This window comes from Geotrypetes seraphini, chromosome 8 (genome assembly GCF_902459505.1).
Source record: "Geotrypetes seraphini chromosome 8, aGeoSer1.1, whole genome shotgun sequence".
NCBI classification, from domain to species: Eukaryota; Metazoa; Chordata; class Amphibia; order Gymnophiona; family Dermophiidae; genus Geotrypetes; species Geotrypetes seraphini.
Genome location: NC_047091.1, coordinates 82,667,777 through 82,684,103, shown reverse-complemented (window position 1 = coordinate 82,684,103; position 16,327 = coordinate 82,667,777). Strand labels below are relative to the sequence as shown.

The window sequence follows — 16,327 nt, the reverse complement described above, 5'->3', positions numbered from 1 at the left end:
TTGTTTACCTGTAACAGGTGTTCTCCATAGACAACAGGGGAATGCAGCCACACTTGCCCGCCTACCATCCCCTCATCTCTTTTGCTAGAGAATAAACTGACAGTTGGAGGGGAGGGAGCTCGAGGAGTAGGCAATCCTACACATGCTCAGTAAGCTCAAAAGCTTACTGTATCTATGGGAGAGAGTACCAATGCTGTTTGGCTCAGTCAGAGACTTCACCAATCAAGTGTGGCTGCATTCCCCTGCTGTCTATAGAGAATACCTGTTATAGGTAAGCAACTTTGCTTTCTTTTTGCAGAGCAAAGCGGAACACACTTGTCAGGGAGTTCTCCATATCCTCATTGTTTTTCTCTCCTCCTTAAGGGTTATTCATTGCTTTGGTACGAACTGAGATCCTGGCCAGTGACACAAGGAGGTGGAGTTGAAAAATGTAGATGATGCCTTCTGCAAACCTTGCGGGTGAAGTGAAGGAACCCACTTGTCAAGCCTACTGTACCCTTCTACTAGAAAGAAGATTATCGAGGTAAGAACCTAATTTTCCTCTTTGAAGAAATATAGTAGATTGGTGAGGCAAGATTTCCTTTGACTAAATCATGTTGGCTTCATCTTATTAATCCATGTTTAAGTATATGCTCTGTAAATATGTTCCTTATAATAGTTTCTACCATTTTGCCCAGCACCAATGTCAAACTCACTGATCTATATTTTCCCAGATCACCTCTGGAACCCTTTTTTAAAAACTGCCCACCCTCTAGTCTTCTGGTACCATGCTAGATTTTAAAGATAAAGGAGAAATTAAGTTCTTTCTGTTAGCTTGTAGACTGGTATAGTCCTTACGAATGGGTTATATCCCTCACTGCTACCAGCAGGTGGAGACCGAGAATAAAACTTGTATATCAGTATAGCTTCACCCTACAAATCCAGTCTGCCAAATAGCCAAGCAAAACCTAGAAAAAATTTTAACTGAAAACAGTAAAACACACTCCGAACAGAAGTGTTAAAACAACAAACATCTATAAACAACTGTTACATGTGGAAAACTTAATCCAGGTATAGAAAATATCCCCACAGCTCACCAGCTAAGCCATAGCCACTATTCTTAATTCTCCCCGGTCCTAGAAAAATTCTAGAACCCGCAAAAACCCCCAAAATCTGCACGCGAGCAAAATAAAAATCCGCAATCACAAAGACAGAAAGGGTGAGGAAATATACCGGTTTACAAGCTAACAGAAATAAAATTAGCAGGTAAGAATCTAATTTCTCCTTCTGTATCGCTTGGTAGACTGGTATAGTCCTTACGAATGGGTAGCAGTACCCATTAAGGGTGGGACCCCCGAAGGGCTGACACCAGAACACGTTCACCGAATACCACATCCAGACGTGCTTAAACATCCACATGGTAGTGCCATACAAATTAATGCAGAGAAGACCAAATTGCAGCCTTGTAAAATATCCAGTGGAGGCACCAGAGAAGATTCAGCCCAAGAAGCTGCCTGACCCCTAGTGGAATGAGCCTTGAAAAATTCTGGAATAGTCTTTCTTCAGAAGATAAGGGGAAGCAATAGTCTGTTTGATCCAGCAGGCAATAGTAGTCTTAGAAGCACCATCCCCCTGATGAGGACCTGCTAGGAGGACAAAGATTATCTGATCTCCTTGGTCCTCTGTACATAAGAGCGAAGGACCCGACTGACATCCAACTTGCGCAGCTGTCTCTACTCGGAAGAGCCTTCCCAGCTACCTAACACCGGGAGGACCACTGCCTGATTGACATGAAAAGGAGAAACTACCTTTGGCAGAAAAGAAGGAACAGGCCTCAAGACAACCCGTTCCCTAGAAAACTCCAAGAAGGGAGCCCTACAAGAGAAAGCCTGCAGCTCAGAAACATGTGTAGCTGAAGTAATGGTCACCAAGAAGACCGCTTTAAGAGTAAGATCCTTCAAAGAACAATCACCCAACGGTTTAAAAAGGTTGGCGCACTAGAACTGACAGAACCAGATTCAGAATTCAGATCACAAGATGGAACAGAGGGTCGGATGGGAGGCCTAAGCAATTTGGCTGCCCGCAACAAGCGAATCACATCAGCAATGGCAGTCAAACGCTGACCTTTCAACAACCCACGAAAGGCTGACAAGGCTGCAAGCTGAACCCGGATAGAAGACCAAGCCAATCCCCTATCCAGGCCATCCTGCAAGAACTCTAAGATGTTAGGCAGGGAAGTGCGAAAAGAAACCACTCCACGTGCATTACACCACTCCTCAAAGAGACGCCAAACCTTCACATAAGCCTGAGAGGTAGAAAGCCTCCGGGACCCCAAGAGAGTTGAGATCACTTTATGTAAACCCCTTCTTACCTAGGCGACCCCTTTCAAGAGCCAAGCCTTAGGACAAAAGGGACCTGGATCGAACATGGGAACAGGACTCTGAGTCAGAAGGTCATCCAAGAGGCAGAGGAAGAGGATCCACCACCAGATACCTCACCAGATCTATGTACCATGGTCATCGAGGCCAATCCGGAGCCACCAGAACCACGAGGCCCGGATGGTGAATTATGTGGAGAACTCTGCCCACTAATGGCCACAGAGGGAACACATACAACAGCCCCTCCGTTGGCCATGGTTGAGCCAGAGAATCCAGGCCCTTGGCCTGACCATCTCTGCGATGACTAAAGAAGCGGGGTGTTTTGGCATTGACACTTGGGGCCATCAGGTCCATGAGGGGCTGACCCCAAGACTGCACTATTAACTGAAAAGCCACTGGGCTGAGACACCACTATCCGAAATCTAGCATGTGACGACTTAGGAAGTCCGCTTGAACATTCTCCACTCCAGCTATGTGGGAGGCTGGCAGTTTGTAAAGATAAGACTCCACCCAGACCATGATCAGAGCTGCCTCCTATGCCACCAAAGTGCTCCTGGTGCCTGTGACTTGCCCATCAGAAAGGACTGGAAGGCTAACAGCGCCAGATGGATGGCTCTGGTCTCCAAGGTATTCATCGACCAAGAAGCCTCCTCCGTGAACCAGGTATCCTGAGCTGAGTGACCTAGGCCCTGAGGTCCCCAACTGAGAAGACTGGCATCTGTGAGCAGCACCGTCCACTGTGGCTGGTCCAGATTCACCCCTTGCACAAGATGGGAGGTCTGGAGCCATCAATGAAGACTGCGCCAAGCCAAGTCCGGAAGCAAAACAGGATAATCCAGACTGTGCCTCTGAGGCAACCACCTCCGAAGAAGAGCATACTGAAGAGGACGCATGTGGGCTCACAACCACCTCACTACAACGAGAGAAGCCATCATCGACCCCAATACTTGGATAAAATCCTGCATCAGGGGACACTGGGATGCCATAAGCAGGCAAATCTAAGATTGCAATTTGCTTACCTGGGCCGCCGGAAGGAAGATCTTCCCTAAGGTGGTTTCAAGTTTATTAAAAAAAAAATTTTATACCCCTTAATCAGATTTCTAGGTGGTGTACAAAATAAAAGTATCTTAAAAACAAGTTAAAATTAAATTACTAAACAGAACCAGGGTAACTTAGTAAACATATACCAAAACATATATATTAACTTCACATAATTAGGAAAGAAGGGCGAGAACTACAATCTTTGAGAAAAAAAGAGCACAGTTAGGAGAAAAAATAGGTAAGGGTAAAAAGCTTGTTTTAGTCCTTAAAAGGACAGTTGTTATCCAAAAGCATCTTGGAACAGGAATGTTTTTAATTTTGCTTTAAATTGCTTTAGCACAGATTCAATACGTAAATAACTAGGCAGCGAATTCCAGAGAGAAGGTGTAGTGACAGCGAAATTGTTGATCTCAGTGGTGTCGAACAGCATGCCTAGATACTCCAAATGCTGAGAGGGAGACAGCTGGCTCTTGGAGAGGTTGATGACCCATCCCAGCAACTGCAGAAACTCCACCACCCGAGCCGTGACCCGGGTGCTCTCCTAGAATGACTTCGCACAAATCAACCAGTTGTCCAGGTAGGGATGAACTAGAATGCCTTCTTTTTTGCAACGCCACAGCGACGACCACCATCACCTTGGTGAACGTCGGCGGAGCTGTGGCCAGACCAAAAGGAAGAGCACAGAACTGATAGTGTTGCCCCAAGATTGCAAAGCGCAGGAAGTGATGATGGGAGACCCGAATAGGAATTTATAAGTAGGCCTCGGTCAGATCTAGAGAGGTCAGAAACTCCCCTGGCTGAACCGCCAGAATCACCGACCGCAGAGTTTTCATGCGGAAGGAAGGCACATGAAAAGACCTGTTGACCCCCTTCAAACTAAACTAAACTAAAACTTAGGTTTATATACCGCACCATCTCCACAGTCGTAGAGCTCGGCACGGTTTACAGGAATTGAGATGATAAAGGAACTTCGAGGAAAGAAGAGAGTTTGGAGGACTAAGATATCAAAGGTCTAGGAATCAAAGGAGGGGGGAGTGTTACATTTTTGAGAAAAGCCAGGTTTTCAGATGTTTACGGAAAAGTTGGAGAGAGCTCAGGTTCTGAAGAGGGGAGGTAAGATTGTTCCAGAGCTCGGTGAATCTGAAGGGGAGGGAAGTCCCCAGCTTTCCTGGGTGGGAAATGCCTTTTGATGAAGGGAAAGATAGTTTCAACTTCTGGGTAGTTCTGGTGGTATTAAGATTTGAGGAGTTCCAAGAAAGTGGAATAAATGGAAGAAGAATGCCGTGGAGGATCTTGAAAGTTAGGCAGATGCATTTGAAGTGGACTCTGGAAATTATCAGAAGCCAATGAAGCTTGGACAGGAGCGGTGAGACGTGATCAAATTTGCTTTTTGCAAAGATAAGCTTAGCCACGGCATTCTGAATCCGTTGGAGTCTGTGAAGGTTTTTCTTTGTTAGGCTTATGAAGATAGAATTGCAATAATCCAGTCTAGAGAGGATGATGGATTGGACGAGAACGGCAAAATGCTTTTGCTGGAAACAGGATCTTACTTTCCTTCAAATCCAGGATGGGTCTAACGGTCCCTTCCTTTGGAACCATAAAGAAAATAGAGTACGAACCTGTGCTGCACTCCTGCGTGGGAACTGCACTCCTGTGTGGGATCCAACAATCTCTGAAGGGTCTGGTGAAAGGCCTGCTGCTTCCACGCCACTTGCGAGGGAGAAGCGAGAAAATGGTCTGGCAAGGAACGGGCAAACTTCAGAGCATAGCCGTCCCGAATCACCTCCAGAACCCACTGATCGGATGTGATGTCTGCCCATTTCAGATAAGTCTTGCATCCGGGCGCCCACTGGAACCAAGACGGGCGCTGGCAAGGAGTCAATGGGCAGGACGGACGGCAGGAGACCCAGCGGGGGCGCTACCCGCAGCTCGGCGGGCCTCACGAAAAGACTGCTTGCGCTGGAAGAACCTGCCTCTAGAGAGCCAGCCCCATGCCCAGGGCGGAAAAGGCAGAAATCACGCCCACAAACGCCACCTCGAGCCAGTGGCTGAGGCCTATCTTCAGGCACACAAGGCACTTTAGAGTCAGTGAGAGTCTGAACCAACTTGTCCAGGTCCTCACCAAACAAGAAAGATCCCTTAAAAGGAAACTTTGTTAACTTAGCTTTGGACGCTGAATCCACCGAGCAAGCGCAAAGCCACAAGGTATGGCGGGCTGCCACGGAAAACGCCAACTTGGCAGAAGCTTGCAAGAGGTCATACATGGCATCTGGAAGATAAGAAGCACACAATTCGATCTTTGCCAACTCGCGCTTGAGCAATTCCCAATCCTCAGATTTATTGTCAAGTACATGCTCGGCTAGCGAAAACACGCCCAAACCACTAGCCCGCCACACATCATCGCCTGGCCCGCCAAAGCTGTCACATCAAAACTCTGTTTAAGGAGGGACTCCAACTTACGCTCCTCCGGGTCCTTCAAGGCCGCTCCACCTTCAACAGGCACGATATGGCTCTTAAGAGATGGCCAGACCACCGCATCCACTACAGGCGACTAAAGAGTGTCCCTATCGTCTTTAGAAATGGGATACAGGCGGGCCATGGAGTGCGCAAAACGAAAGGGATCTTCCGGTACCTGCAACTGAGCAAGCATATCCTGATGGATAGGAACAGAGCGGACCCCTTAAGCAAGGGGTCCACCGTAAGCGGGGGCTCAGACACGGTGTCCTCAAAATGCAAAACCGAGGAGACCTGAAGAATTAGCTCATGAAGCTCAACCCGCTGAAAAATGCGCACTATGGACGCATCTATGCCACCTGGGGGGTGCTCGAACCCCTCGCTGGCAGAATCTGACCCCTCAAGAGGATCCTGGAAATCTCCCCAAGGGTCCAGGTCCTCCTCAGTTACATCCTGCTCCTCTGTGCAAAAATCTTCATCCCAAGAGACCCTTGGGCGTTTGGATGAGAGAGGAGGGGGGTACAACCGCCGCTGTGTGGGGACCGCATTTGGGAAGATGTTGAAGGCAACTCCCTTCCCCCGAGTGGATACGGACCTCCTGCCGCCAGCACATAAGCTTTACAAAGTGCCAACACAAATTCAGGGGGAAAGACCCCTGGCTCCCCCAATGTCATACCTGTTCCCTATATTTCCAGAACAGGGGGATTGTCACCTGAGGTAATGGAGAGGACAGAGGTTCATGCCGAAATTGGACCTGAACCCGCCAAAATCAGAGCTCCTGCAGCCTGCCATGTCTGAAAAGTCTGGGACTTTCCTGACGCTGAGGCTGAGGAACTGACCAACGCGAACAGGGAATTCCTAGCCGCTCCGGCAGCGGGGGAAGCCCGAGCTTCCTCACGATCCGAAGCCGACTCACGAGGCACCATTAGTGGGGTGCACTGCCCGCTGGCATCCACTTTCAACGAGGCTGCCCCACTGCTCCAGCCTGCACAATGCTTGCACAGGCCAGCTGTGAGTACCTCGTGTCTGGAGCACAATGAGCACTTTTTTCCTGAAAAACGCCCTAGCTGAAAGAAAAAGTTCTGTTTAGTTGAGAAAAATACAGAAAAACACGCAGTTCTACAGGGAAATGAGCCCTGCAGACCGCCACCCCTCAGGATTTTTTTTTTTTTAAAGTCAGAACAGGCTCCACGGCTCCAAAGCTGGAGGGCTGACCAACCAGGGGGTCGGGCCGCCTGCTGAGGCTCCTCTACAAAAATATTGGGGAGGTGGATGAAGGTGGGGAGAGGGACCCAGCATGAGACCTGCCGGGTTAACACCTCCGAGGTCGGACAGATCCCCAAACAGGACCTGTCCAAGCTCTATCCAGCACAAAGAGGAACCCAGGAGTCCAAAGTTCCAACAGTGCTAAGAGGGGAGCCGAAAAGCCTTACCATCTGCTATGGAGACTGAGATAGAGTGGATTTGTAGGGGGGAAGCTATACAAGTTTGTTCTCAGTCTCTACCTGTTGGTAGCAGTGATGTATATAACCCATTCGTAAGGACTATACCAGACTACCAAGCGATACAGAATTACAAATTACTAACAATAGCTCTGCAAGTTTATTTTTCAATTCTGTCAGTACTCTGAGATATATATATCATCTGGTCCAGGTGATTTGCTACTCTTCTAGTGTTACAGAGATTTGTTTCTCCGACTCATCAGTATCAAATACCATTTCTGGCATGGGTATATCTCCCCCCACTTCTTCACTCATCAGTATCGAATACCATTTCTGGCATGGGTATATCTCTCCCCACTTCTTCCTTGGTAAAGACTGAAGCAAAGAATTAATTTAATCTCTCAGCTATGGCCTTGTCTTCCCTAAGTGCTACTTTTACCCCTTGGTCATCTATCGGTCCAACTAATTCTTTTCCTGGCTTCTTACTTCTAATATACCTATAAAAGTACTATGTGTTTTTACTTCCAACATAATCTTCTTTTTAAGGTCAGTCTTTGCATTTGACTTGCCATTCCTTACGCTATTTTCTTTTAGCTCTAATAGTTTTTCACCTCACTTGTTAATCAATGTGGTCTGAGCTGCCAGGATGGTATTTTTTAATTACATCCACGTGATAATTTTTTTACCTTTGCAGCTGTTGCTCTCTTTTTTTACCATTCTCCTGTTATTATAATCTCCTTTGAAAGCTATTATTTTGGATTTCCTGTGTGTGTAGCTATGTATTTTGGCTGATTTGAGGCAAACAGCACATGATAGTAACGATTAAGACCTGAGTATACACACTTGAGCAGACAGGATAGTTTGGGCAGGAGCCACACTAAGGTTGTTGGCTTTTGAAATTATTATAGACTCGGGGTCTACGTACTGGAGCCAAACAGCTTTTTTAGCTGTACCAGGAAAGGGGAAGGCAAAGGTTCCCCACTTTCAGTGTACTAAGAACATAAGAATAGCCTTACTGGGTCAGACCAATGGTCCATCAAGCCCAGTAGCCCATCCAGGTCACTAGTACCTTGCCAAAACCCAAGGTGTAGCAATATTCCATGCTACCTATATAGGGCAAGCAGTGGCTTCCCCCATATCTTTCTCAATAACAGACTATGGACTTTTCCTCCAGCAACTTGTCCAAACCTTTCTTAAAACCAGCTACACTATCTGCTCTTACCACATCCTCTGGCAACGCGTTCCAGAGCTTAACTATTCTCGGAGTGAAAATTTTTTTCCTCCAATTGGTTTTAAAAGTATTTCCCTGTAACTTCATCTAGTGCCCCCTGGTCTTTGTAATTTTTGACAGAGTGAAAAATCAATCCACTTGTACCCGCTCTATTCCACTCAGGATTTTGTAGACTTCAATCATATCTCTCCTCAGCCATCTCTTTTCCAAGCTGAAGAGCCCTAACCGTTTTAGTCTTTCCTCATACAAGGGGAGTTCCATCCCCTTTACCATCTTGGTCGCTCTTTGAACCTTTTCTGGCAGAGTTTATTTTCTAACTAGTGTTACATTAATGGATGCTAGAATATATGTCTGTCTGTCTTTCTTTCTGTGTGTGTCTCTCCCTGCCCCTCTTTCTATCTCTCTCCCTCCCGCTGTCTTTCTGTGTGTCTGTCTTTTCATTCTCGTGCGCTGCTTGCCTGTCTTTCTCCATGGCCCCCTTCTGTCTCCCCACAATGCAAACCAAGATTGTTCCCTGGCCCCCTTTCCCTCTTCCACCCCCACTTCCCTGTGCAGCAGGATAGCAGCATTTCTGTTCCTCGTTCCTGGCTGGCTCCCTGGCCGAAGTTATTTTTGAGTTCAAAGCCACCGGCGCGTTCCTCTCACGATCCGCACCTGCGTCGGAAGCCTCCCTGACGTCACGTCAGAGAGAAGGCTTCAGACGCAGGTGCAGCTCGTGAGAGGAACCTCAGCAGCGGCAACAGACTCAAGAATAACATCAGTAAGGGAGCCGGCCAGACCTGGGGGACCTGTGTTAGACGGAGTGGAGGGGGGAGTCGCTACCTCCGTGGTTAAGGTGCCTTCGCATACGCAGTAGACAGAGCCAGCGTCGCCGAGGGTGATGGGGAAACCACCGCTGGCTCCTTCTACTGTGCATGTCTGACATGGAGTCAGGGATCACGGCGTTGTAAGTGCGCATGCGCGCTTAGGGTTTTATTACAGAGGATTTGAGCTCATGTGATTTGAAGCTGCTAACCCTGAACCAGCACCGAGCTGAACTACCTTGGGTGAATCTCTTCATAAAAGTGGTTAATAAATCTTAAACTCGGTAAGAAAACTCAAGCTCCTTTAGCTTTGTTAGAACACATGGCAGTGAATAAATCCAGTCAGTTAGTTAAGATTCCTCTTCTGGCTTCCTACAGTCTGAGAAGCATACAAATGCCAGACTGCAGTCTCACACTAGCTCTTTTCCTTCTAGTCTCTTCTCTCGACACTACCCGTCCCATCTGTCCAAACTCTGTCATTGTTAGACTATTTTAGGCTTTCTCTTTCATGCTTAAAAGGCCAATAATAATTACTGCAAACACCCAGCTTTAAGAGCTTCCAAATGTTATAAAGAAATTCATAGCAACACCGAGCTATGGAATTGTTTTCTACCCTATGGGCAGCCCTTGTACAAGCAACGTAGTCCAAAGGCAAACAGCTGAAAAAAAAATAAAGGCAGAACTTAAGTGTTTTCAGTAGCCCTTTGAAAATCATAAAGCGTAATTCAGGAAACCTGTGGTTTTACAAATGAAATAATTCTACATTAAAAATTAAGAACAAAAGCAAAGCCATACTGAGTCAGAGCAAAGTTAATCGGGCTCTTTCTTTGATAGTGGCCAGCCTGGGTCAAAAGCTGCCGCCCAATTCAGAATGGAGAAGTAGTTTGCCGATTGGCAGAGTTCCAATCTCACTGCGACTGCTTGTGATCTTAAGCAAGTAACTTAACCTCCATTGTCTCAGGTATAGAATTAGACTGTGAGCCCTCCACTTACAGGGAAATACCTAGTGCAGCTGAATGTAACTCACGTTGAGCTACTACTGAAAAAGCATAGGCTAAAATCAAAATAAAAAAGTAGACTCTCCCTCCTGCTGGTCATTCCTTTTCTTGTGTACTTAAGCAACCCCTGACATTTATCATCACTTTGGCCTAGATACACTAAAGATACCGACTGGATCGCTGTTGGCCGATTCTCCAGGAGTGATTGATGTGCTATCAAGTTTGTATGCAATGAATTGCACGCAAACCCGACAGATGAATCATTCAGTGAGCGATTGATACATGCACAGAGCCCTAACAGCAGTGATAAGGGAAGCAGTCTCCTGTCACAGCTGTTAGGGCTTTTTTTTTTTTTTTTTAATGGCACAGATGACTTGCCTGTGTTACACACACACAAACAACCCCATTTAAAAAAAAGCCCTACCCTTGTGCTGATGGCCTCAATGACCCCCCCATGCCACTGACCCCCCCAAAATAGGTGGGATGCCCCCCCCTTTTAAAAAAGTTGGAAGCCTACTCTGAGGCTCCTGCTTCACACCCAGTCTTAAATGATGGGCCTCCTCCTGTATCCAGGATACTGAGGGAGGAGCCTAAAGCCCTGATTGGTCAAGCTAATTGACCAATCAGGGCTTTAGGCCATTGAAAAAAAAATGGAAAAAACCCCCAAGCAAACCTGTCAGTTTTTCCAATTGCTAAAACCCCATTTAAAAAAAAAAATAAATAAAATAGCCAAGCGCTGTTAATGCATTAATCGCTTGGCTACTTTCCCTGGGGGTTTTAGCTAATTTGCAAGGCTGGATCGGAAATGGGCAATCGAGGGGAAAAACACGCGGTGAGCTGTTTTGTGAATTGGGGTGGTAAAAGCGATCGTTGTCTGTGAAAACGGGTTTAGCAACGATCACTGACTTTAATGCATCTAGCCCTAAATCTACCAGTTTGGCCACTGTTTGGTACTCTCTTCATCTGCACCCAAGATAAGAACATCCCCATGTTCCACCTTCATCCATTCTGTAAATAGAAGACCTCTGCCAGCAAACAGACCAGCTTCAAGCTTCCCTCTGCAAGCACTAGAGCCTCCTTTAACAGTCCAACCAGCAACAAAAAGAATACATTTGGACCTTGATCAAATCAGATCTGCACAGAACCTGACCTCATTTGCAAATGCAAGAAGTGCTTGAACCTTGAAGCAGGTCTTCCCTCACTCCTCGGGACAGAGCTGTAACCCTTGGACAATGGCTATATCCATTATGGAAATGGCAATACCAGCCATACCCCTGTATTCTATCTATAGAGCCCAGATTTGGGTGCTGTATTTGGTCTAGAATATAGCAGCTCATATTGTACTTTAGACCAGCTTGTAGGGCCACATTCTGAAGCCTCTACAGTCTCCTACTCTGTCAATGAATAGCTTCTAACACCTTGTTAATGATTTTTTAAGAGATTGCCAATACCATACACTCCTCATTCCTGAGCACTCCTATCCTGTACTAAATTCCAGGTCAAATGTTATATTCTTAGCAAAATTCACTTCAGGTTGCAATCAGTAATAGGTAAGATGCATATTTTTTGTAATTGTAATTTGTGTTTTATTGTAATCTGCTTTGGTTTAAAGTGGAATATCAGTGTGAAAACAGTTCTATATCAGTTTGATTATAAACAAAATAAAGTGGGGCATGCTGGTATAACCTCTTAACTTGCTCTCAGTTAATTCTGACTTCAGCTTTCACAACAGGAGGTGGTGGATGAATCACCCCTGGCCAGGTCTTAAAATAATTCTAACCATTGTAAGGACCTTCATCTGCCAGGATCCAGAAGTTTAATGTATGGGATTTTCTAAAAAAAATCTTTGTTCACTTGTTGAGAGTATCTGACAGGGACTGTAATGCTCTGTTTTCACAGGCAGTGATGTCTGGCTACCCCAGGAGCATCATCTCTTTAACAAGGCTTTCTCCACGTACAAGAAGGACTTCTACAAGATCCAGCAGATGGTGAGAGAGTAGAAACATCCTTCATATTCCACTATATCTAAGAAGTAATACTATAGGGACTGATGGCAGGAGTGCTGGCTGGAATGGGGAGGATGGAAACTCTCAGCAGCATCTTTCAAAAGCAGCTCTGTAGGGAATGTTATAGGAATGCTGGCTATAGGTGGGAGAGCAGGTTCAGCCTTTCCTAGAAGGAGGTAAAGGTGGCGTACCACCAGTTGGGGAAATAAGGAGATGCACCACTCCTGCAGCCCCATTATCCTCACAGTACTTCCTACTAGAGCAGGGATGCCCACACTTTTTGGCTTGCGAGCTACTTTTAAAATGACTAAGTCAAAATGATCTACCAACAATAAAATTTTAAAAAACACAAAGCATACTGTAGAGGTCAAGGCAGATGACTTTAAAATATGCAAAGTCACCTCAGTAACAACTATACCCCTTCCCTTTTTATTAAACTGTGATAGTGGTTTTTAGTGCATGGAGCTGCGCTGAATGCCCCATGCTGTTCTCAACGCTCAAAAGCTCCCTGTGCTAAAATCCGCTACTGCGGTTTAGTAAAGGGGAGCCATAATACAACATATAGACAGCAGATATAAATTCTCAAAACAGACACGTTTTGATCACTAAATTGAAAATAAAATCATTTTTCCTACCTTTGTTGTCTGGTGATTTCATGAGTCTCTGGTTGCACTTTCTTCTGACTGTGCATCCAATATTTCTTCCCTTTCTGCCTCCTAATGCTTCGTCTCCTCCAGACCTCATTCCATTCCCCAACCAACATCTTTGTCCTTTCATGAGCCCAACTTTTTCTTCCTCTCTCCCTGCCTGCCCCCTGCCACCCAACACACTCCATTCCCTCCCCTAACTTTTTCTTCCTCTCTCTCTGCCTCCCCTTTCTTTCTTTCTTTCTGCCTCCCCAAGCCACCGCCGGGGCTGTTGTCGGTAAACAAGCCCCCAAGCCATTGCCGACGTCTGGGAACAGGCCCCGAAGCCACCGCTGACGAGTTCTCCCTGTTTCCCGATGCCACAACAGGCCAGAATTCACCCCGACGTCAATTCTGACATTGGAGAGGAAGTTCCAGGCTAGCCAGTCACTGCTGGCCTGTTGTGGCGTTGGGGAACAGGGAGAACGCAAAGGCAAGAAGAGTCTGGGCTCCACGATTGATCACGATCGACCTTTTGGGCACCCCTGTATTAGAGGAACCATGCAAGTACTGCTGCTATCCCTTCCTCCGCCTCTGTGTATTGTTAACAATTTATTACCATTCTTTGCTTCTGTTTACAGGTACGGACTAAGAACCTGCGGCAATGTGTGGAGTATTATTATCTCTACAAGAAAGGGCTGAAATCTGACAAGAAATATAATGGCTGGTACAAGGAAAGGCTTAATCAAGATAAGGTGAGTAATGGGACAGTCAAGCATGGCTTTCTTTCCATGTGTTGCATTTCCTTACGCTCATATCTTTTTGGCTCTAGACACTCCTCTACTCACAACCATCAGACCCTCGACTTGAAGAACGACTTGGTACAGCATGTGCTACCCCAGCTTCCAGGAGCTTTCCTTGCAAACAATGTGGCAAGTAAGTGCAACTCTGTCTCCCTGTACCTTGGCCCTTCTCAACTAAGCCCTCACCCCTGAACCATCAACATAAAGTGATTCCACTCACTCATGATTAAAGCTAAAGCCTTGCCTTCACTATAATCTGCTGCCTTTTTTTTAACTCTTTGCTTCCCTGAACACAAGCTATGAAATGGCTTCAGTGTGGAATATAAATGAAAGCAAGTCACATTCACGTATCTGTTCTGTACTAGTGCAGGCGTCCTCAACCCAGTCCAGGATAGCCACAGTGAATATGTATGAGATTTAGATGCAGGGGCTTCAGTGTATGCAAATCATGCATATTCGCAATATCTGGAAAACCTGACTGGCTTGGCATATCCCAAGGCCTGAGTTGAGAACCCCTGTAATCCCCTCCTTAAAAATAATACTAGAAGAACTGAAATTTTCACAATTTATGCTCTGCAGCTATGGAATACATTACCATCCCATCTCAGAGAACAAAACAAAATGTTTTTGTTACATAGAGTGTTATGGATCCCTATGCGCCTACAAAAGATAGATAGTACTAGATCCAATAGATGCTGGCATTGTAGAATAGAAGTTGGGACGTTAGATCATTTAATTTTTTTTTGTCCCTGTGTAAATGCCTTTTGGAAATTAATTTGGCCCCAAATTAATAAGTTACTAGAAAATCATGTAGAACTCTCATATGATACCATATTATTTGGTACTGCAATGAGAACTCAGAGTCCGATTTCAGCAAATAATAACAAACTACTATTAATATTGACAGGGGTCGCCATGCAACAAATTACTCAAAATTGGAAGGATTATACCAAATTAAATTATACATTCTGGTGGAACTCTGTCTGTCATATATACAAAATGGAAAAAGTGTTAGCGTTACAACAAGGGAATCTTCACAATTTTAAGAAAATTTGGGAACTATTGACTAATTATTCTAATGATCAGATTTCTTAGCACATTGGTAGTAGGTATATAGGGATGGGTTGGGATTTGTATACTTTTTGGAAATAGGAATTGGGAAAAAGGGGAGGGATTTATCATTTATGACATGATGTATTGATTGTAGTTACAAATGTCATGTAATAATTAATTATAATATGTATGATTCAATTGCTGTAAGAATGAAAAATTAATAAATAAAATTAAAAAAAAAAAAAAAAAAGAGAACAAAACCTCGATCAGTTTAAGGGCTCACTAAGTACATTAGATAGATTGTGAGCCTGCCGGGATAGATGGGGAAAAATGCTTGAGTACCTGAATAAATTCATGTAAACCGTTCTGAGCTCCCCTGGGAGAACGGTATAGAAAAGTAAATAAATAAATAAAGAGTCCTTATATAGAGATGCTTTTCAAACCTAAATTCAAGTAAAAGATGTTTCTCTCCATTGAAACACAAACCCAGGAGGCTTCAGACATTTTCCCTGCTGGCCTATTTTGTATTACCCTTATTTGTTTTCTATAATTATTGTATTTCAATTCTTGTTCCTATTGTATCATGTTGGTCCTGTTTTGATTTAGTATATGTTTGTAATCTGTAATATTGTATCCCAATTTTGAAATTGTACATCACTTAGAAGTATTATAAGCAATATAATCAAATTTTAAATAAACGTGAAATCATTAGAGCAACTTAAGTCCACTGCTAAGAGATGCACTCAGCTTTAAAAAAAAATCTTTTCCAGAGTGTTTTACAAGATTAAAAGCCGAAATGCCCACATGAAGATCCATCGACCTCATGAAATCATAGTACCTCCAGCACCTTCCTTACCGCCCATTCTCTTTTCATCTTATACCTTGGAGCCAGCACTAGAAAAGCCACCTACTGCTATGCACAGCACCTGGAGTAGCAGAGAGGAGGAATCTCAACAGTATGACCCCATTGCAGATGCCTTATCATGTCCGGGTTTGGCTCCTCTTTACATAGATTACAGCAAGGACAAATATTTGTGTAAGCTTTAGGAGTTGTGACATGGTAGTAAGCAGACTCTAGCCCATGCTCTGCATTCCTTTATGGGGTTTTTTAAAAAATTGAGAAAGCACTTCTCAATGCTGGTACCTAATAAATATGCACAAGACATTCGATGCAGAATTCTCATGCATGTTTTTTGGTAGATATCTTAAACACCTTGGGAAACTACATGTCTGACCTGCCTTCATCCTTCTGGCTGGGAAGAAGATCTGTTCAAACTTTGTTCCTTCTTAGTATACTATTCTTGAAATATATATATTATATTGTATTTTTATAAATTGTATTCTGTTAAAGATTTGCATGGGAGCTGGCTCTGATTCAATAGTGGATTCTGAAAGGAATAAATACTATTATCCCAGGACAAGCAGGCAGCTATTCTTGACTGATGGGTGACGGCACCGACGGAGCCCCGGTACGGACACTTTTAGAGTGATTGCACTCTAAGAACTTGGAAAG

At 44.8% G+C, this 16,327-nt stretch overlaps 1 protein-coding gene across 2 annotated transcripts in view; it reads left to right on the top strand.

The window, feature by feature from the left end:
- The window catches only part of LOC117365052 (zinc finger protein 541-like), a 54,933-nt gene extending 38,949 nt beyond the window's left edge, over positions 1–15,984 (top strand). For both annotated transcript variants that reach the window (XM_033954942.1, XM_033954941.1), the window contains exons 8-11: positions 12,226–12,314; positions 13,600–13,713; positions 13,791–13,894; positions 15,585–15,984. In XM_033954942.1, the coding sequence (XP_033810833.1) occupies positions 12,226–12,314; positions 13,600–13,713; positions 13,791–13,894; positions 15,585–15,861 (584 nt within the window). In that variant the 3' untranslated portion in view covers positions 15,862–15,984. The remainder of the gene's footprint in view (positions 1–12,225; positions 12,315–13,599; positions 13,714–13,790; positions 13,895–15,584) is intronic.
- Positions 15,985–16,327: the final 343 nt, after the last annotated feature.